The sequence below is a fragment of the Macaca thibetana genome, chromosome 14 (genome assembly GCF_024542745.1).
Source record: "Macaca thibetana thibetana isolate TM-01 chromosome 14, ASM2454274v1, whole genome shotgun sequence".
Lineage (NCBI taxonomy): Eukaryota > Metazoa > Chordata > Mammalia > Primates > Cercopithecidae > Macaca > Macaca thibetana.
The window spans coordinates 81,428,715-81,452,226 of NC_065591.1; the positions used below are offsets into that span (position 1 = coordinate 81,428,715).

At 36.2% G+C, this 23,512-nt stretch overlaps 1 protein-coding gene across 2 annotated transcripts in view; it reads left to right on the forward strand.

Moving 5' to 3' along the window:
• The window catches only part of LOC126934744 (Putative N-acetylated-alpha-linked acidic dipeptidase), a 66,011-nt gene that overhangs the window by 41,751 nt on the left and 748 nt on the right, over window positions 1-23,512 (forward strand). For both annotated transcript variants that reach the window (XM_050755527.1, XM_050755529.1), the window contains exons 12-18: window positions 1,350-1,413; window positions 6,919-6,986; window positions 12,809-12,900; window positions 14,044-14,134; window positions 16,368-16,632; window positions 16,932-17,013; window positions 22,185-22,277. In XM_050755527.1, the coding sequence (XP_050611484.1) occupies window positions 1,350-1,413; window positions 6,919-6,986; window positions 12,809-12,900; window positions 14,044-14,134; window positions 16,368-16,632; window positions 16,932-17,013; window positions 22,185-22,277 (755 nt within the window). The remainder of the gene's footprint in view (window positions 1-1,349; window positions 1,414-6,918; window positions 6,987-12,808; window positions 12,901-14,043; window positions 14,135-16,367; window positions 16,633-16,931; window positions 17,014-22,184; window positions 22,278-23,512) is intronic.

The window sequence follows — 23,512 nt, forward strand, 5'->3', positions numbered from 1 at the left end:
CTCTATATTAAATTATGTTAAAAGTAAGGCAGAAATTTCCACCACCGAATATTTACTAAGCCCTTTGAAAAGTAATTTTAACTGCATGTATTGTTGGCTTTATATAACCGAAACATTAGCTATAAGGTAAATATATGCAAAGTCAATATTTAGTCCATTAATTTCCAGTCATGCTGTAAATACTTATTGGCTCCTCTCATGCTCCAGATACTATGTGAAGCCCAGTAAACTTTAATTTTCTTTGAAAAAGTAAATGATACTCTTGTAGACCTAGTCAAAGTTTTATAAGAAAGAATTACGCCAATATCTGGAAGAACCTAAATATTTTGATAGTGTGATTTGTGTCTTTCAAATTGTTTTTTTCACTTACAGTGCATTTTTTTTCATTTTTTATCTTGTAGTCAGAATGCTTAGGAAATTACATATTTTAGAGACTCAGAATCCACATTGATATCTCAAAAAAACTTTACTATGTGTTATTCTAAAAATGTGCAATTATCAATATTGACCAGGAGATGGTGCCATCCTACAGGAGAACCTGACTTCATGGTCAGGCGATGACTTAAGTTCACTTATTTTTCATAATATGAAATTTAACTTGAAATTTCATAAACTTGGCCGGGCGCGGTGGCTCAAGCCTGTAATCCCAGCACTTTGGGAGGCCGAGACGGGCGGATCACGAGGTCAAGAGATCGAGACCATCCTGGTTAACATGGTGAAACCCCGTCTCTACTAAAAAATACAAAAAACTAGCCGGGCGAGGTGGCGGGCGCCTGTAGTCCCAGCTACTCGGGAGGCTGAGGCAGGAGAATGGCATGAGCCCGGGAGGCGGAGCTTGCAGTGAGCCGAGATCGTGCCACTGCACTCCAGCCTGGGCGACAGAGTGAGACTCCATCTCAAAAAAAATAAAAAAAGAAATTTCATAAACTTAAAATACCTTCATTCCATATGAACCAGACAAGATTTTCTGCTTAAATAATGAGATGTTTATAGGAAGATCTTCACTGAAAAGTCTCAGGTCATTCATGTTTGCTAAGAAAATTTTTTAAAAGATAATACAGTATGGTTAAGAAATTAACTCCTTTTCTACTTACCGTAAGTATATGGACAGTTTCATCTTAAATATTAGCTTTTAACAAATTTTGCTTGTTGTTTCCTACCAGTAATCTTTATTCAGATTCTTTCAAAGCAGCTCTTTTATGAGAATTTCTTATGTCAAATTTGTCATTAATATGGATCAGCTCAATTAGAAGTCTACATACATTAAATCGTTAAATGTAGATGTGCATTTTGTGGGGGAGGGGGAGTGGGTTATAACTTTATATTTATGGTTTTCCTTTTTATTATAGGAGAATTCAAGACTCCTTCAAGAGCGTGGCGTGGCTTATATTAATGCTGATTCGTCTATCGAAGGTGAATATTGTTGGTCTCATAAGAAAAGATGTGATTAAACTAGGAGCAGCAGTCTAGTTAATAAATTATGCCCTAACAAGGAAGGCTATGTATTAACGTGTGGTTGGGGAGTCTACTGCAACCTCTGACAGAAAGCAGTGTGTGAACCCTAGTTGAGAGTTGGGTGAGGCCTAGGTGAGCAAGTTTTTCTTTTCTTCTTTCCTTTCCTTCTCTTTTTGTTTTCTTTTCTTACTTTTTTTTTTTTTTTTTTTTGCTTTGAAGTATAGAGTACTAATTCAGAAAAGCAGCATTCTTTGATTAGCTTCATCTGGCAGATTTCTTTTTATATATGGCAGGAATTTAGTAAGTATCTGTTGAATGATTAAGTCAGGGACCTAAAGGTTCTATAATTTAGAATGATGTAGGAAAAAAGTATCATTTGTGGGGTGCGGGGGCTCACACCTGTAATCGCAGTACTTTGGGAGGCTGAAGTGGGTGGATCACTTCAGGTCAGGATATCGAAACCAGCCTGGCCAACATGGTAAAACCCTATAGCTATTACAAATGCAAAAATTAGCTGGGTGTGGTGGCACACTCAGTATAGATAATATACAAAATCAATCTTGAATTATAATTATATGCAGGTACTTTAGAAAGGGTAGGATCAAACCACTCTGGGAGTTCAGAGGAGAGAATAATAGAAACTTCAGGAAAGGCTTGAAAAATGGGATAGGCATTTGAGGCTGACTTTGAAGAATGGAAATACTTTTAATAAGCGAAGGACCAAACTAAAGGAAATCTCAGATTGATTTCCATGAAAATGAAAGAGTCCATTGTCACTACAATCCAGCTCCACTAATATGTCTGTATCTTGACCATATGCAACATCCCAGCCATTGCACTCCTATTCTCTACACTCCGATTGCTCTTCAACACCTCTTTATCTGTTTAATCCTTATCCTTAGACCTTCCTTTGAAATGTTACTTTTTCAGGGAAGACATTTCTTTGTGGCACTCATCACTGTCATTATTAATTATTTGTTTTACAAGTAATAGACTGTATTCTTTAACAAGGAACAGACAGTATCTTGCTTATTCACTCCTGGATTCCTAACGTCTTATTAAATAAATATTTGTGGCACGGTTGCAAAAAATAAAGGACTAAATGAATGAAGGGGGGATTTTTTAGAATATTTTCTTTAGTGTATTAGTAAATTTGCCATGTCAACAGTTAGAACATGAGACCTTGATAGAGTTACATTGGCATTTACATTTTCTTTTTCTTTTTTTGTTTTTTTCTTTGTTTGCTGGCTTGTTTTGAGTCAGGGTCTCACTCTGCAGTCCAGGCTGGAGTGCCTGGAGCAATCATGGCTCACTAGTCTTGACCTCCCAGACTCAAGTGATCCTTTAACCTCAGTCTCCTTAGTAGCTGGGACTACAGGCAAGTGCCAAATGTCCAGCTAATCTTTGTATTTTTTTTAAATTTTTATTATTATACTTTAAGTTCTAGGGTACATGTGCATAACGTGCAGATTTGTTACATATGTATACTTGTGCCATGTTGGTGTACTGCACCCATCAACTCATCAGCACCGATCAACTCATCATTGACATCAGGTATAACTCCCAATGCAATCCCTCTCCCCTTCCCCATCCCCCCTCCCCATAATAGGCCCTGGTGTATGATGTTCCCCTTCCCGAGTCCAAGTGATTTCATTGTTCAGTTCCCACCTATGAGTGAGAACATGCGGTGTTTGGTTTTCTGTTCTTGCGATAGTTTGCTGAGAATGATGGTTTCCAGCTGCATCCATGTCCCTACAAAGGACACTAACTCATCCTTTTTTATGGCTGCATAGTATTCCATGGTGTATATGTGCCACATTTTCTTAATCCAGTCTGTCACTGATGGACATTTGGGTTGATTCCAAGTCTTTGCTATTGTGAATAGTGCCACAATGAACATACGTGTGCATGTGTCTTTATAGCAGCGTGATTTATAATCCTTTGGGTATATACCCAGTAATGGGATGGCTGGGTCATATGGTACTTCTAGTTCTAGATCCTTGAGGAATCGCCATACTGTTTTCCATAATGGTTGAACTAGTTTGCAATCCCACCAACAGTGTAAAAGTGTTCCTATTTCTCCACATCCTCTCCAGCACCTAACACCATAAAAACCCTAGAAGAAAACCTAGGTAATACCATTCAGGACATAGGCATGGGCAAGGACTTCATGTCTAAAACACCAAAAGCAATGGCAACAAAAGCCAAAATTGACAAATGGGATCTAATTAAACTAAAGAGCTTCTGCACAGCAAAAGAAACTACCATCAGAGTGAACAGGCAACCTACAGAATGGGAGAAAATGTTTGCAATCTACTCATCTGACAAAGGGCTAATATCCAGAATCTATAAAGAACTCAATCAAATTTACAAGAAAAAAACAAGCAACCCCATCAGAAAGTGGGCAAAGGATATGAACAGACAGTTCTCAAAAGAAGACATGCATACAGCCCACAGACACATGAAAAAATGCTCATCATCACTGGCCATCAGAGAAATGCAAATCAAAACCACAATGAGATACCATCTCACACCAGTTAGAATGGCAATCATTAAAAAGTCAGGAAACAACAGGTAATCTTTGTATTTTTATTAGAGATGAGGTTTCACCATATTACCCAGGTTGGCCTCAAACTCCTGGGCTCAAGCTATCTAACCATGTTGGTCTCCTAAAATGCTAGGATTACGGGTCTGAGACACAGCCCCCAACCTTCATTTTCTTCTTTGTCAATGCCTCTGAGCTACACTCTTCTGAAAGTTAGCTTACACAGTGCATATAGTTATTCTTTTCTCCTTCTCTTAGGGTAGTGGCTAAGATCCTGACCTTTGGCGTCAGATGCCTGGATTCATTCCTGGCTATGCAACTTCCTATTTGTGTGAACCAAGCTACTTACTTTTTGTGCCTCAGTTTTCTCACTTCTAAATATAACTTCTAAGAGCCCCTATCTCAAAGGCTCCTGTAAGGGCAAAAAAAAAAAAATTCATTTGCAAATCTCCCAGACCTGTGTCTTGCACGGAGTAAACATCAAAAAACGTTAACTTTGATTAATATCATTATACCTACTTAAAACACATAATAAGGTCAAATATACATATATATTTGCCCACCAAGAATAAATACTCCAAATATATTTTCTTGAAATGTAGAATAACATTCTCTTTATTGATAGTTTTTTCTGTTTTGTTTTGTTTTTTCTTTTTTGTTCTTGTTGTTTTGAAATGAGATCTTGTAGTATTGCCCAGAGTGGTTTCAAACTCCTGAACTCAATTGATCCTCCCGCCTCCCAAGTAGCTGGGACAACAGGTGTGTGGCACCATACTTGGCCATAGTTTTTTAAGATTTGATATTTTAATGTATTTTAAAAACTCATTAAGCTTTGCTACTTATGTCATCCCTGGCTTGAAATTGCTTCATTGTGTCTCTATAATTTTCAAAATCGAGAACAAAGGACAGCAGGTACTATATGATTGGGACACCATTCATCTCACTTTGGTTTATATTTTTACATTGTATTAATGTTTCTTTCTCAAATAATACCAATAATCATATATTCTGAAATTTCTAATGTTAAAATGTAAAATTTACAAATAAAGCAAAACTCCCCAATGCAAACTACTCTCAAACCTAGTCCTCTCTCCAAAGATACTACTGTACTCAGTTTTGGGCATTTCCATCATGTTGGCATTAATATATAGAATTTAGCTCCACAAAGCACCAAGAGTGTAGTGGGTGCTATCTCAGGTGCTTTACATGTAAAAAAATTATTCAGTACTCACCATAACCCTCTGAGATAAGTAGGTAAATGCTTTTATTATCTCTTTTGTATAAAAGAAGAAACTGACACTCAGAGAGGTTAAGTAACTTTCCCAAGGTCACACAGCTAGTGAAGGGTTGAGCTTAGACTCAAATCAGACTGGTCTGTTCCAACTTTACCCTTCTAACCACTACACTCTTTTGTCTCTCACCACCTTATACAGGTATTTGGTATCATATTACAGCTAAATGGTTCTACAACTTGCCTTTTTCATTCAGCAACACATTATGAAAAGCTTTCCATATCAGCACATATCTCTGTTTCACTTAAAAAACAAACAATACCACCAGACAAGAAAAATCTACATTGTATTCAATAGGACAAATCCTGTATCAATTCTCTAGCTGCTGGACAGATTGTTTCAGTTTGTTGTAGTTAATATTCTTTTATTTGCATGTTTTTTCTGTATGATGTGAGGAGAGGGTAGAGAGCTACAAGTATATTTATTTGGTTCTAGGATATGTGCATTTAAATTGTTATAAATGTTGCCAAACTATTCTCCTCCCCATTTCCACTCTTATAAGCACTTCTGTTTTAAAAATTACATGGGCTGTTTGTAGATATTTATTCTTCCAGATGAATTTGAGAATTCTAATATCAAATTTTTAAGTTCCATAAACAAGTCTGCTGAGGTGTCACTATTTTAAAAGCCTCAACTTTTACTGTTCTCAAGCATGGATCTTAGGCTTTGGGATAAAAGCGAGTTGCCATGCTCTGAGTGTTTCATGTGCTTTTACATTTCTGGGCATTTGCACAGGCTATGCCCTTAGCTGCAAATACCATTCCCCCCGCCCCCACCCCCAACTGTGTCCCGGTTCTAGAAAACCCAGTTCAAGAGTCCCCTCTCCAAGTTTGTGAAGTTGTCTTGACTTCCCTCCCCCAAAACTCCTCCTGAGTCGCACCCCCTCCCTGTGCTATCTTGGCTTCCCAAGAACACCTCTCCTGAGTGCTTCACTTGATTGTCACAACCACCAGCCCTTGACCTCCTGAAGAATGGGGACTGAAACTCTAAGAAGAGCACCTGGTTCACAAATTCATTGTCCCAACAAATATGGATTGGACAAATGCTAAATTCTAGGATTGTTCTAAGCACTGGAGTATGGCAGCAAACGAAAGAGTACACCTTCTCCCAGGGGACTTATCGTCTAGTTGGAGGGCCAATAAAAAAAAGACAAGTACTTAATATGTTTTATGTTAAATAGATGAGTAATACGGAGAAACATGAGCCAAGGTTAAAAGAGAGAGTGGCTAAAATTAGGGGGTAAGAGAGTGCTATTTTAGGTAGGGTGATAGGGGAAATCTCTCAGAAAAACATGACATTAGACCAGAGGAGGAGTAAGTCATGCAGATATAATGCAGAATACTGTTCCAGGCTGAAAGGACAGTGTGTGCAAAGATGCTGAGGGAGTATTATTGGGCAGAATGTAAAATGCAGATTTCGAGAGGTGACCTGGGGTTTCATGTATGGCACTGTGGGCTTTGGTGAGGATGATGGAATTTACAGAGTTAGATGGGAAGCCATTGGAGAGTTATAGTTGAAATCGGGTTTTAAAACAACATTCTTGCTAGGAAGTTAGCAGTGGTCTTTGAAGAAAATAATAACAGAAAGAAATTAAATTTTAAAATCTATTCTTTTCTTATTTTTCAGGAAACTACACTCTGAGAGTTGATTGTACACCACTGATGTACAGCTTGGTATACAACCTAACAAAAGAGGTATATAAGTTCTACGAGTGATGTTTTCTTGAGGTATTATTCTGTTAAACATTGGTGTTGTTTTATAACTTCTTGTCTTCTTTTCATATAACAAATAATGACATCCCATCTCCACAGACCATCACATCTAGTAAACTGTTTATACAGATTGCTTCATTTCTCACCACACCACTGTGAGGTAGCCCATGAGTAGCGTCATGTCTACCATCTCCATTCTTAAAACAGTGAAACTGAGCTCAAAGAACACTGGCCACCAAAGTCACACATAACTTGTACAGTAGCCGAACCAAGACTTGGTCCTATGGCTCAACTCCTTAATTTAAAAACTTGTTCATACTCTTCAGTATAGTGATACCAATTAATTCAGGACACAGGAATCATTAAATGTTCTAATTGATTGAGAAAGAATATTCATAAGAATACCAGGTGCTGGCTTCCAGGAACAGAGGCTAGATGAGACCACAATTACATTTTTTTCAGATAGGGATTATAAATAAAATTTAAATGCCATTAAGCTTTGGTTTCAAAAGAATGGAATGGAGGAGTGACCAAGATGACTGACTAGAAGCAGCTATGGTGTGTGGCTCTCACAAAGAGAAAGGGAAAGGGCAAGTAAATACAGCACCTTCAACTGAAACGAACAGGTACTCTCATTGGGACTAATTAAGGAAACAACCCAACCAAAGGAGAATGGAGAAAAGCAAGGCAGGACAACAGCCCACCTGGAAATGACAAAGAGTCAAGGGAACCTCCCCCATCCAGGAAAATGATGAGTGAATGTGCAACCCCAAGAAACCATGCTTTTCCCATGGATCTTTGCAGCCCTTAGGTCAGCAGATACCCTTGTGAACCCACCCCACCAGGGCCTTCAGTCTGACACACAGCTGCGTGGAGTCTTAGCAGAACAGCCACTCAGGCATGCATGGAGACACAGGAGCTTTAGATACTCCAGCTTTCCAGGCTTCATGGCAAAAGTAGCTGCAACTCCAGCAAAGCAGGAGGTTAGACACTCATACATACCCATAAAAAAGAGGCTGAATTCAGGGGCCTGAGCCACAATGGTCTGCAGGCCCCACTTCTACAGCATCTCACAGGATAAGACCCATGGGCTTGGATTTCCAGCCAGCCACTGGTAGCAGTGTTGCGTCTACCTGGGAAAGAGCTCTTGGGTGGTAGGGGGAGCGGGGAGTAGGGATAGAGGGGTGGGCTGCCATCTTTGCTGTTTGGGTGGCTTAACCATTCCAACCTTTAGGGTTTGGAGAGCCCAAGATGACTAGGGGTGGAAGCAGTACCCCAGCACAGCACAGAGGCCCCACAAAAATGTGGCCAGATTGCTTTATAAAGCAGGTCCCCAACTGCGTTCCTCATCAATGGGTGGAGCTTCCCAACCAGGGTTTCTAGCTACCCCTGCTGGTGTTCTCTGGCTGAGAGAGGTTTTAGGACAGCCTGGGATGGAGCTCCCAGGAGGAGCAGACCACCATCTTTGCTATTTGGGTGACTTAGCCATTCCAGGTTTCAGACTTCAGAGTGTCCAAGACAACCAAGGGCTGAAGTGGACCCCCACCACAGCATAGTTGCTCTACAAAAACGTGGCTAGACTACTTTTTTAACTGGGTCCCTGATCCTTTTCCTCCTGTCTGGGTAAGACCTCCCAATGGGGTCTCCAGCAACCTCCTACAGGTCTGTTCAGGCCAGCAACATGTCTATGACTCCCTGGGATGGAGGTCCCAGAGTAAGAAGCAGGCTGCATTCTTTGCTGTTTCACAGCCTTCACTGATGATTCCTCCAGGTACTGTAAAATCTAAGGCAGCTAGGGATTGGAGTCAAACCCCCAGCACAACACAGTAGCCCTGCAGAAAAGTGGCTAGACTGTTTAAAAAAGAAAAGAAAAGAAAAAGCTCCATCCAAAGGTCACCAGCCTCAAAGATTGAAGGCAGATGAGCCTACAGAGATGAGAAAGGATCATCAGTCCAAGAACACTGAAAACTCAAAAGGCCAGAGTGCCCTCTTTCCTACAAATGACTGCATCACTTCTCCAGCAGGGGTTCAGAACCAGGTTGAGGTGCCTGAAATGACAGAAATAGAATTCAGAATATGGATAGGAACAAAGTTTACTGAGCTAAAGGAGTGTGTTATAACCCAATTCGAGGAAGTTAAAATTCATGTTAAAATGTTGCAGGAACTGACAGTAAAAAAAAAAAAAGCCAGTATAGAAAAGAATAGAGCTGAAAAACACTACAGCAACTTCACAATGCAATCACAAATATTAATAGCAGTGTAGACCAAGTGAAGGAAAGAATCTTAGAGCTTGAAGACTGTTTTTCTGAAATAATACAGGCAGGCAAGAATAGAGAAAAAGCAGTGAACAAAACTTCCAAGGAATATATGATTATGTAAAGAGACCGAATCTGTGACTGATTAGTGTACATGAAAGAGATGGGAAGAATGGAACCAGCTTGGAAAACATATTTCAGGACATAATCCATGAGAACTTTCCCAACATAGCTAGACAGGCCAACACGCAAATTCAGGAAATGCAGAGAAGGTCAGTAAGATACTCCTTGAGAAGATCATCCCCAAGACACACAATCATCAGATTCTCCAAGGACAAAATGAAAGAAAAAATGTTAAAGGCAGCTAGAGGGAAAGGTCAGGTCACCTACAAAGGGAAGCCCATCAGACTAACAGTGGACTTCTCAGCTGAAACCCTACAAGTCAGAAGAGATTGGGGGCCAATGTTCACCATTCTTAGAAAAAATTCCAATCCAGAAATTCATATCCGACCACATTAAGCTTTATAAGTAGAGGAGAAATAAGATTCTTTTAAGAAAAGCAAACGCTGAGGGGATTTGTTACCACCAGACCTGTCTTACAGGAGTTCTTGACAGAAGCACTAAATATGGAAAGGAAAGACTGTTGCCAGTCACAACAAAAACACACCGAAGTACACAGACCAGTGAGACTATAAAGCAATCACATAAGTCTGCAAAATAACCAGCTAACATCATGATGACAGGTTCAAATCCAAACATATCAATGCTAATCTTATATGTAAATGGGCTAAATACACCAGTTAAAAGACACAGAGTGGCAAGCTGGATAAAGAACCAGGACCTATTGGTATCCTGTCTTCAAGAGACCCATCTCACATGCAATGACACACATAGATCAAAATAAATAGATGAAGGAAAATCTACCAAGCAAATAGAAAACAGAAAAATGCAGGGGTTGCAATTCTAGTTTCTGACAAAACAGACTTTAAACCAACAAAGATGAAAAAGGACAAAGAAGGGCATTACATAATGGTAAAGGCTTCAATTCAACAAGAAGAGCTAACTGTCCTAAATATATATGCACATAACACAGGAGCACCTAGATTCATAAGGCAAGTTCTTAGAGACCTTCAAAGAAACTTAGACTCCCACACGATAATAGTGGTAGACATTAATGGCCTATTGAAAATAGTAATTAATTTTCAAGACATAAAATTAACAAAGATATTCAGGACCCGAACTGAGTACTTGATCAAATGGACCTGATAGATATCTACAAAGTTCTCCACCCAGAAACAACAGAATATACATTCTTCTCATCAGCCCATGGCACTTAATCTAAAATTGATCACATAATTGGAAGTAAAACACTCCTCAGCAAAAGCAAAAGAACTGAAATTACAAGCATCTCTTGTACCGCCATGCAATCAAATTCAAAATCAAGAGTAAGAAATTCATTCAAAACTATGCAATTCCATGGAAATTGGATAACCTGCTCCTGAATGACTTGTGGGTATATAATGAGATAAAAGCAGGAATCAAGAAGTTCTTTGAAACTAATGAGAACAAAGATATGACATACCAGAATTTCTGGGACACAGCTAAGGCAGAATTAAAAGGGAAATGTATAGCACTAGATGACCACATTAAAAGTTAGAAGTATCTGGTCAGGCGCGGTGGCTCACGCCTGTAATCCCAGCACTTTGGGAGACCGAGGAGGGCAGATCACAAGGTCAGGAGATCGAGACCATCCCGACTAACACGGTGAAATCTCCTCTCTACTAAAAATACAAAAAACTAGCCAAATGTGGTGTGGTGGCACGTGCCTGTTGTCCCAGCTACTTGGGAGGCTGAGGCAGGAGAATCATTTGAACCTGGGAGGTGGAGGTTGCAGTGAGCTAAGATCATGCCACTGCACTCCAGCCTGGGCAACAGAGCAAGACTCCGTCTCAAAAAAAAAAAAAAAAGTTAGAAAGATCTCAAGTTAACAACCTAATTTCAAAACTAAGTGTACTAGAGAACAAAAGCAAACAAACCCCAAAGCTAGCAGAAGACAAGAAATAACCAAGACCACAGCTGAAATGAAGGTGGTAGAGACATGAAAAACCCTTCAAAATATTAATGAATCCAGGAGCTGATTTTTTGAGAAAAAATTAATAAAATAGAGTGATAGCTAGACTAACAAAGAAGAAAAGAGATAAGATTCAAATAAACACACTCAGAAATGATAAGGGGGAATATTCCCACTGACCCCACAGAAATACAAACATCAGAGAATGTTATAAACACCTCTATGCACATAAACTAAAAAATCTAGAAGAAATAGAAATTAGCTTAGTGTGGTGGTAGGTACCTGTAATCCCAGCTAGTAGGGAGGCTGAGGCAGGCGACTTGGGTGAACCCGGGAGGCAGAGGTTGCAATGAGCCAAGATGGCGCCATTGCACTATAGCCCAGGCGACAGTGCAAGACTCCGTCTCAAAAACAAAAAAAAAGAAAAAGAAAAAGAAAACAAGGGATAAATTTCTGGACACATATACCCTCCCAAGGCTGAACCAGAAATAAATTGAATCCCTGAACAAACCAATCATGAGTTCTGAAACTGGGGCAGTAATAAATAGCCTTCCAACCAAAAAAAGCCGAGGACCAAATGGATTCATAGCTGAATTCTACCAGAGATACAAAGAACGGCTGGTACTATTTCTATTGAAACTATTTCAAAATAATTAGGAGAAGAGACTCCTTCCTAACTAATTCTATGAGACCAGCATCATCCCAAAACCAAAACTTGGCACATACAAAAACAACAAAAAAAATTGAGGCCAATATCTTTGATGAACACTGATGCAAAAATCCTCAACAAAATACTGGCAAACTGAATCCAGCAGCACATTAAAAAGCTTATCCACCACAATCAAGTAGGTTTCATCCCAGGGATGCAAGGTTGATTCCACATATGCAAATCAATAAAAGTGATTAATCACATAGGCAGAACTAGAAATAAAAACCACATGATTATCTCAATAAACTCAATCAAACTATACTATGAGGCTACAGTAACCAAAACACTATGGTACTGGTACAAGAACAGACATTGCAGTTTATTATATATTATTGAATAACTTTGGCAACTCTACTGGCAGGAAATAATATTAAATTGAATACTTTCCCTTAACCAGCTTGCTTCTTTTTATTTTCTTTGTTGTGAGAGGATAAATTCTTTTGATTGTAGTATCTTTTGATTCAAAGAAATAGACAAAAAGATCATACACTATGCCATTCGTCTAAAGACAGTGGCTTGGTATGAATTTGGTGTAGCATGTTTCTGTTATGCACTTCATACATTTATTTTTATAATTAGTTCACCTATATATAATAACATGAGTATTTTCCCATTTCTCAGAAACTTACAATTCTTGATGACTGCTAATGTATGGATAGCATCCCTTGTTTTTGCTGAATTGTGGCTTATTCACTTCTGGGTAATGGACATCTAGTTTTTAAAATATCTGATTTATAAGTATTCCCTTTTTTTCTTTTAATTTGTGTAGCTGGAAAGCCCTGATGAAGGCTTTGAAGGCAAATCTCTTTATGAAAGTTGGACTAAAAAAAGTCCTTCCCCCGACTTCAGTGGCATGCCCAGGTAAACAAATGAATGAAATTTCCACTGAATTCAGTGTGGGATTGTTTTGAAAATAAAAGCGTATTTTCTTTCAATTATTAAGTGAAAAAATTAACTTTAAAAATGGTCTAAAATCTGATAAAGGAAAAGCATTCCTTTGGTTCACGAATAAAATATTACTGTGTGTTTTGTAGTTAAATCTACAGGACATCAAAACGTGATTTCTCTTTAGAATATGTAATATATACATATGGAACATTTCAACAGATTATATAGATTGGTCATTTTTTATATGAAATGTGTGGGATGAGAAGTATTTTGGACTTTGGATTTTTTTAAAGATTTTGGAATATTTGCATTATACCTACTGGTTGAACATCCCTAATCTGAAAATTCGTAATCTGAAATGCTTCAGTTAGCATTTCCTTTCGGTGTCATGTAGGTGCTTAAAAACTTTTGGATTTTGCAGCATTTTAAAAAATTTTCTTATCTTTAATTTTTGTGAGTATGTAGTAGGTGTATTTATTTTTGGGGTGCATGAGATATTTTGATACAGATTTTGGATTTTTGGATAAGGGATGCTCAACCCCTGATAGAGATAATGGTGAAAAGTAATTCTCATTTTTTTCTGTCACCTCATCACCTTGTAATTATTCTTTTTCTGAATATCATATAGTTAACAAATATTTTTCTTACTGTAATAAAAATGCAAGCATCACTTCAACATTGGTTGTATCTTCACAAGCAAGGGAAGAAGAATAAATATCTCAGTACTCTGAGTTTATCAATGTCAACAGCACAAATCATTTATATTATAAAGGACAAAATTTATGTCCAAATTATCTGAAAAATATTTGCTTTTCACTCTATTATGTACAACAGATAAAGATGATAAATGGAATGAAATAATCTTAAGGAAAACATTTTCCAGCTTCAGAAACCTTTAACAAAATGTGACTTAAAATAGTCATTCCTACACAAAATAGTCTCATAGGAGATATTTTGTGATGAAAATTAACATTCTTTTCATGTTTTTGCTGCATGTCTAAATCTGTATGTTTAAAATTACATTTATAATAGAATGGAGTTTAGTTTAATGAACATGTAATCTGTACTTAATGAACAAATTACTTTGAAATAATTCTGGTGTTTTATCTCTAAAAGGATAAGCAAATTGGGATCTGGAAATGATTTTGAGGTGTTCTTCCAACGACTTGGAATTGCCTCAGGCAGAGCACGGTATACTAAAAATTGGGTAAGTGAATCTAAATTATTCAAGATTATTTATGAATATGTTTTAACTAAACAAATAATTCTGACTCCAAAAAGTGACTCAAACGTTAGTTGAAAGCAGAGAGAAGTCTCAATGGTTGACAGTATCGCTACTACATAGGATAACTCCTGTATCTGGTATTCCTACCCTAAATTCAAGTGTCAGTTGGTATCAATACTCATGTCTGCAAATGTGAACTTCCATTTACTCCCTTAAACATATTTTCTGTTTCATTTGGTGGCACTGCATTCACTCAGTCATTTAAGTTGAAAATGTAGGAATTGTCTTTGATTTTACCCTCCTCCTTATTCAAAATTAATCAGTATCTCCCCATTATCATTCAAAATTAATCACTGTATTTGAATTTCCATCTCTTACTATATCTCTAATTATTAAACAAATAACATCATTAAACAAATGAAAAATTTGTTTAATAAAGAACAGACTATATATATTAGTCTGTTCTCCTGCTCCTAATAAAGACATACCCAAGACTGGGTCATTTACAAGGGAAATATGTTTAATTGACTCACAGTTTCATATGGCTGGGGAGGCCTCACAATAGTGGCTGAAGGCGAATGAGGAGCAAAGTTACATGTTACATGGCAGCACACAAGAGAGCAGGTGCAGGGGAACTTCCCTTTATAAAATCATTAGATCGCATGAGACTTATTCACTGTCAGGAGAGCAGGGCAGGAAAATGTGTCCCCCATGATTCAGTTACCTCCCACCAGGTCTCTCCCATGACACGTGGGGATTATCATAATTCAAGATGAGATTTGGGTGGGGACACAGAGCCAAACCATATGAGTATAATACACTTTGAACGTGTAAAAGTCATGATTCCTTTTCTTCTGTTGTAGATTATATATATATATATATATATATATACACACACACACACATATATGGTTTTCATTTTCTTCAAAGTAAAATGGGTACATAGTTTATAAAATGTCGAGTAGTTTTATAAGAACACTGGTTTATAATTAAAAGCAGTTGTTTCTTATTTCCATTTCGTATTCATACCATCCCTAATTTCTGTTCATCAGATGAAACCTTTGTCAGCTTTTATGATACATCCATGTTTATAAGTAATATTTTAATCCTGATACGTCTTCATTTTTAAATTTTATGTTATAAAGAAAAATCATTCTCACAGTTATAAAAATGGTAAGGAAGAGTTCATTCAAAACTGTTCCAACAAGAATATTGCAATAATAAGAGATTTAGCTCAATTCCAAATACAGAAAAGACATTTGGCAATTTAGAGTTGACATTAAGTTTCTGTAAGTATTTCCTCACAGGCTATTCTTCCCAGATGGAAAATCTTCAATCTCCTGTCTGTGAGGTAGGAAGTCAGGCAGAGTTATATGGGAGCTGATAGTGAGGATAAATATTAATATTGTCTACATTTTACTATGAAAAAAATTACAACAAATAAAATCAAATGACCACCTAAAGTTTTTGGTAGTAAGTCCTGAAGCCTAGATTCAAACCCTAGCAGGGAAATTCCAGAATCCCAGTCTCTTCAACACATCAGTACCTAAAATGTCCTTTTATATCAATAATAAAAAATAAGCATCTTAATGGTCGAAAGTGATAAACCAGCAATTCACAGTTTGAAAAGTCCTTCCTTCTACCTATACTTTTGGTTTTCCTGACACCTGTCTTGGCCTCCCTTCTCTCTCCTTAGTGAGACTTTAGATCCACTACTGCACCCCTCAGCACTCAGACTCCAGCTTTCAGCACACTGTTTGTCAGACAATCATTTATCCAAGGAATTTTAGTGATTAAACAATGTAGTGTCTTCTCCTATATAATATTGTGTAATACTTATTTACTTGCCTTTAACAATTCTGTCTTCTTATTTTTACCCAAATGCAAGATTGTCTTGTCTTGTTTTTTCAGATTCTTAAAACATGAATCTAAGAATGCAATCTTCTGCATTATTAGAGGCAAGCCTGTTTGGTCCCTTTGAAATATTTTTTAAATAATATTTGTTATATCATATACACATATTTTAATTGGTACAAACTTGGAGTGTGTTTATGTATCATAATATTAGCTGTTTAGGAAGTAACTTATTGAGATGCTTAAGTACTTTCCTTGATCCATCACTGACCAATCTTACTAATACTAATAGTAAATATGGTGCTAATCATTTTATTGTAAGCTATCCTATAAGTGATATGTTTTGTTATTTTTTCCATAGGAAACAAACAAATTCAGCAGCTATCCACTGTATCACAGTGTCTATGAGACATATGAGTTGGTGGAAAAGTTTTATGATCCAATGTTTAAATATCACCTCACTGTGGCCCAGGTTCGAGGAGGGATGGTGTTTGAACTAGCCAATTCCGTAGTGCTCCCTTTTGATTGTCGAGATTATGCTGTAGTTTTAAGAAAGTATGCTGACAAAATCTACAATATTTCTATGAAACATCCACAGGAAATGAAGACATACAGTGTATCATTTGGTATGTTACCCTTCCTTTTTCAAATTCGTCATCTGTATGGTTCTAGTAATCTCCAAAATATAACGGGCTATCTTAGGTCATTTATTATTGATTGCTATTTCAAGCGATCCAGTATTCTGTTTATGTCTATAAACGTATTTTTCATTTTATGGATGCTCATATCTTATAATATAAAAATATAAATACCTTGTAAAACAAAAGATGATGGCTTCTATATTGTTCCTTTTCTTGAACTTTGGACCAATGCCATTAGAAATTACATTCTTTAAGCATTTTGATGATCCCAATTTCTATTTCAGATTCACTTTTTTCTGCAGTAAAGAATTTTACAGAAATTGCTTCCAAGTTCAGTGACAGACTCCGGGACTTTGACAAAAGCAAGTACGTTCTATATCTATATCTATCTATATCTGTGTCTATATCTACACACACACATATATATATATTTAAAAGGAAAGTAACATCGCTGTTTCTGAACTAGCTTTGGGAATTTCTTGCTGTTTTCTTTTTTTAAAATTTGTTTTACTTTAAGTTCTGGGATACATGTGCAGAACGTGCAGCTTGTTACATAGGTAGACAAGTGCCATTTCCTGCTGCTTTCTGTCTTTCCACTCTAGCACATCCTATGTAGGGCTGCCCTATCTCAAAAGACCTGCTTTCGACATTTGGAGTGGCAATTGTGCTGCTGAGAAATGTCAGTCCCTCCCTCCTGCCATTTGATCAGTTACAACATACTCTGCTTAACAATGAAGGGCCCTCACTGTGTGACCTCAGCTGTTTCCAGTTTTATTTCTTGTTTTTTCAGTATCTGTACATCATAACTCAGCCAGACTATTTAATTTTCAAAGCGTGATTTCTTTCTGCCTCTTTTTTTTATTTCATTACCTCCACATAGAGCTCCTTATTTCCACTTCCATCTGGCAAAATTCTATTTATCCAGAATAGCAAATATTGTGAAGTCATTAATTTTGGAAATGTTAAACATTTAGGATTAATTCTGTGTAAGATTACACAAGTACAACACAATTTGAACAAAATTTTAAGACGGAAGGAAAAATACTTGGTGAGAATACTAAGGTAATTTTTTTAAAGTAGAATTTTGAGGGCACAGGTATGTGTATTAAATATAGTATCATGATGTAAGTATCAAATCCCTAGGAGCTGATGTAAGGACACATAAAAAGATCAGAGTAGATGATGTAGAAATAGGCTCAGTGATATATAAGGAAGTATTAGTAATAAACGATACAGCAAAAATCAATTGGGAAAGATTAGTCAATCATAACATTGTATAAACTATGTTAGTACCTGCTATAAAATTAAATTCAGAATCACAGTTCACATTGTATGCTCACATAAACAACAGCTGTAAAGAATTTAGTAAAAATGAAAATTTCTTGAAAGACAGATGCCAAGTTTAGAAGCAGTGGGGAAATGGTGCAATCATATTTGAGACCATTAAAATGGTTCAGAATATAAAAATTAATATTCAAAAGAAAAGTTAAAAAAGTTGAAAACTTATTTTCTAGCAAAAATGGAGAGTAATATATACATTATAAAAATATTTTTTGAAAATAAATAGTCCAAAAGAACAAACTGAAAATATCAGCAAGAAACAAGACAAATAATTATAAAAATGTTGTCAAGATACACCTGTAAAGAGACATAGCAAAATATTGCAGTTCACTAATGCATAATTCAGAAATACAAATGAAAGTAATGTGACATTATTTTTATAACACATTAATAACAATTTAAACCTTGGTTGTGCCCACTGCTGTAGCTGGTACACTGAAGCATATGGTCTCCATGCTTTTCTGATAGCATTATGAATTATTTTAGCTTTTTTGAAAAAGATAGATACATATTGCTAATGCGTTCAAGAACTGTCACAGAGTCCTGTGCTTTGACATAGGTATTCCATTTCTTGAATTATTTCTTAGGAAAAAGTCTCTGTTTTGGAAAAGAAAGACTGCCCGGAGAAAGATTTGAAGTATAAAATTATAATAGCAAGTAATTCAAAATAACCCAATGCCTAAGAGAAGAGAAATTACTAAAAAAACTGATATTCACCAATGTGAACATTTTATAATCCTTAAAATGGATTATTAGAAATACAATATAATACAAGATACTTAGAATAAAATATGAAGTAAGCAAAAAGTTTATAAAATTGTAAATATAGTTTGATTAATTTTTATTTAACAAATATAGGAAAAACTTAAAGGGAATTAATGAATTATTTTAATAATTGTGTTATCCTCAGGGAACATTGGAAGAATTATTTTCCTATTCTTTTCAATTCTTTATAATTTTTATATGTGGGTAAAAAAGTCAACAATGAGAAATACATTTTAAGGAGATCCCAAACACCATGTATTCTATAAAACTGGTTTTCTTTTTGTATTTAAAAGAAAAAATATTTTCTCCCTCTGACAAAATGCCTTATGGTTTGAATTCTGGTTTGTTTAGGACACCTATTGTTTAGCACACTCAGCTTCCGCCTTCCTTTATTATTTCTACAGTTGTTTTATTTTCTCTAAATGATAGTAAAGATCCATTCTGTTCCCTATATATTTACAAATTCTGAAACACCTGCACAGTGCATTGCACATAATAATAGTAAATTCTAACTAAGTAAATTAAACTGAATGTTGAATTTCTCAACCAAAACTTTGAAATCTAAGGAAGAGACATGTCTTCATCCTGCTTTTCTTGTATTACTTCTTGCCCCATCAAAGAATATAAGATGTTGACACAGGATACAGAGAAAGAGAAGTGTATGTGTGTGTGCGCGTGCGCACATGTGTGCATTTACGTGTGTGTAGCCACACGAGTTTTTGTACTTATAGTAATGCTTTGTGAATTTGATTCCGAAACCCATAGCATCTTATTGAAATTATCCTTCATTCGATTGTCTCAACTGTTTATGGGAGCTGCTAACAGGTATTCTGTGTTTAATTTACCTTTATACTATCACAGAATCTGAATTCATGATGCTAAATACATAAATATTAAAAATAGCTCAAATCCAAATTATGGGGATTTAAGTTGTTCCTGTTTTCCTTTTGTCAGCAAGGTGCAGTTGAAAGAACAATACCGACCTCCTATTTCACTCTAAAACTTTCTAGTGTGAATTTAGGCAAGTTATTTAACTCATGATCCTTTGTTATCTCATCTACAAAATGGGGCTATTACCCTGCCCACCTTGCAAAATCGCTCTGAAAATTAAAAATCACATTTTGTATAGACATTCAGAACAGTAATTGGCACATAGGAAATGATCACTAAATGCTAACTGTTAGTAAAACAACATTATAAAAAGCAAAAGGTAAATTAATGAATAAGATGATTTATGCTTTCTTATTGTAATGATTTTTTCTCATTAGTTAATTAAATTGTGAAAGAATTGGTATATTAAATTCAGTAACTCATTGTTGAAGTATTCAGGGCTTGCTGATAAGCTTTCAATTATATTGAATCATTCTTACTACAATAACAACCTCAATACTCATTTTGGAATGTAAATTCTGTAAAAGCAGGGAGTGTTTGATACATAGGAGGTATCCAAATATTGTTAAAAGACTGAAGTAATCATCATCCCTTGTGTTCATAATAGGTTTAGCTTTAAAAATGAAAGGAATATTGTTAATTATCACTTGGTAAATAATTCTAATTTGCCAGGCATCTTACTAAACATTAGCAGGTCATCTTATTTTAATATTGATATTACTTCAGTGAGTAGATTACTAGGATACCTAAGGTGAAGAAAATCTTGCCTTATTATACCAATGTAAATAAAAATCACTATTATTTTTTCCATTGGCACATACAGCTGTTTCTGTGCTTTTATAAGCCTGAGCAGTATAGTATTTTATAGGATTTTAAAAATGTGATAGCTATGTATTTTATTGTTCTTAATTTGCATATTACAGAATGTTAAAATTTGCAATTTACATTTGAACAACAGTGATTTGAACTGCACAGGTCCACTTATACATGAATTCTTTTTTCCATTAATACAGTGAGCCCTCTCTCTCCATAGATTTCATATTAGCAAGCAAACGCAGATGGAAAATTCAGTATTATTCACTGTAATCCCAGGTACTCAGGAAGCTGAGGCAGGGGGATTGCTTGAGCCCAGGAGTTTGAGACTATAGTGAGCTATGATCAAACCACTGCACTCCAGCCTGGGCAACAGAACAAGACTCCATCTCTTAAGAAAACAAAATAAAATACGGTATTGACGGACTAAAACCCACATATATGGAGGGCCGACTATTCTTGTTATTTTTAAATATGGAAAACTTTTTATTTTGCCAAATTAAATCTTTTATTTTCAAACTTACATTTGAAAATATTAGCATTGCATACAGAAAATGATTTTGTTAAATATCTAAAAGTAGGATGGACATGAATCTAGAACAAAAGTTTTTTTTTTTTTTTTTTTTTTTTTTTTTTTTTGAGACGGAGTCTCGCTCTGTCACCCAGGCTGGAGTGCAGTGGCCGGATCTCAGCTCACTGCAAGCTCCGCCTCCCGGGTTCACGCCATTCTCCTGCCTCAGCCTCCCGAGTAGCTGGGACTATAGGCGCCCGCCACCTCGCCCGGCTAGTTTTTTTTTTTTTTTTTTTTTTTTTTTTTTGTATTTTTTAGTAGAGACGGGGTTTCACCGTGTTAGCCAGGATGGTCTGGATCTCCTGACCTCGTGATCCGCCCGTCTCAGCCTCCCAAAGTGCTGGGATTACAGGCGTGAGCCACCGCGCCCGGCTCAAAAGTATTTTAAGTAAGTAAATTCATTTATATGGAAAAAAATCTCAACAATCATCTTTCTTCTAGCTTTGATATATTAGAACTTTTATCACCAAATGATGCTTACTCTGCAAGCTTGAATCTGAGAACCTCAGATGTAGCTAATGAGAAACTAAGGAAAAATATAAAGTAAGAGAATTATAGAAACTTAAAAAACAACTGTTACATTCCGTTTGGACTACTAGCCATGTGCTCCATAAACATTTTCTATTTTATATAATTGCCTATCTCATTGTCTTAACAATATGAAGACTAAGATGTCAAAGAGGGATTAAGCATGTGGTAAGAGTTCTACTGGGGGCAACTAACCCAAGGGAGATCAGATGTGGCTTCAGATTCCACATACACAGCTACATTTCCTCATTGAGGCAGAACAAGGTAATCCAGAAAGTCATATCAGACTCCAAGAATGCTGTACTTAAACCATTCTGAAAATCACTTGAAATGATACAATTTTAAGTAACTTTTAGACTTAAATCTGGATCATTCTACCAAGAGATCAATTTAATTTGTTTGATAGTTTGTTCATTCTCACCCTGTTAATTCCACAGAGGAGGAGGGCCCACTTTTCATATACATGTGTCTTCCTTGCAGGACTTGAGTATGCACAAATTTTGGTGTAGGGGGTGGTCCTAGAAGCAATTCCTGGAGATAACTAAATTCAGTTTTGTTCTGAAATTTTTATTTTCTGCATAGAAATATATTTTCATGAAGTTATAATTATATTCATTTTCTTTCTCAGCCCAATATTATTAAGAATGATGAATGATCAACTCATGTTTCTGGAAAGAGCATTTATTGATCCATTAGGGTTACCAGACAGACCTTTTTATAGGTAAGAAAAGAAAATATGACTCCTTTCTATAATATCACTGTTTCTTGTAATTATTTTTATTTTTTTCATTGTGGAAAAATATTGTAGTTGATTTCCTGCAAGCAAATGGAAAATTTCAAAATATATGTAGGAAGTTATAGTGGTATTGTTTCTTCATATAATGTAATATGATTTTTGCATATCTTTATTTTGAGTATCTTTGTTCTGATTGTAACAGACTATATGTTTATTTTAGAAAATATAGAAGATTCAGAAGGCCACGGCAGAAAATAAAAATCTCCGCAATTTTATCAGAAAAATATAAAATCATGGTTAAATTCTTGTGTGTATAATTTTAGCTCCTTTCCTATTTTAAATATATTTTTGCTTATGTATGCACACAACCCAAACATCTCTCTATATATAACATATACAGTAAGTTTATATTTATTTATTCTTTTCCCTAATGTTGATAATTAGAGATTTTATTTCCTCCTAAATCCTGACAGTTGAATTTTTTCCTGCCAAACATTGACTGTCCCCAGGTTGATTTTCTAAATGTTGCAGAATGAGATAGATCATTGGACAGCCAGAAATGGCCCTAACTTTCTTTTTAGGGATTATAAAAGGTTCTGGTTTAGTAGTAAGAGCATCTTCAAACAGGTTGACTGGATCAATGGCAGTATATTTTTATCCATCCCCCGCCCCCTTTTTTTTTCCTAAGAGACAGGGTCTCACTCTGTCTCCCAGGCTAGAGTTCAGTTGTACAGTTGTAGCTCACCGCAGCCTCAGACTTTTGGGCTCAAGCAATCTTCCCACAGCAGCCTCCCAGGAAGCTAGGACAACAGACACATGCCACCATGTCCAGCTAATATGTGTACTTTGGTTTGTAGAGACAGGGTGTCCCTATGTTGCCCAGGCTTGTCTAGAACTCCTGGCCTCAAGCAATCCTCCCACCTCGGCCTCCCTAATATATGGGATTACAGGCATGAGCTACTACTTCTGGCCTTATCTACCTCTTTACTTAGGAGTTTGTCCTTCTCTTCTATGGGCTATTACATGAACTGTCTTAGCCCATTCTACAAAACATTTTCTGCCTTGGTCATGTGGAACATTACAAAATTGTTTTTGATGATTCTTCAAACTCTATGTTAAGTATTCTAACATGATAGTGTAGATTTTTAAAAAATGACAAACACAATATAGGGTTGGCTGATCACAAACAAGACTGTAATGATCACAATTGTGCTATAATG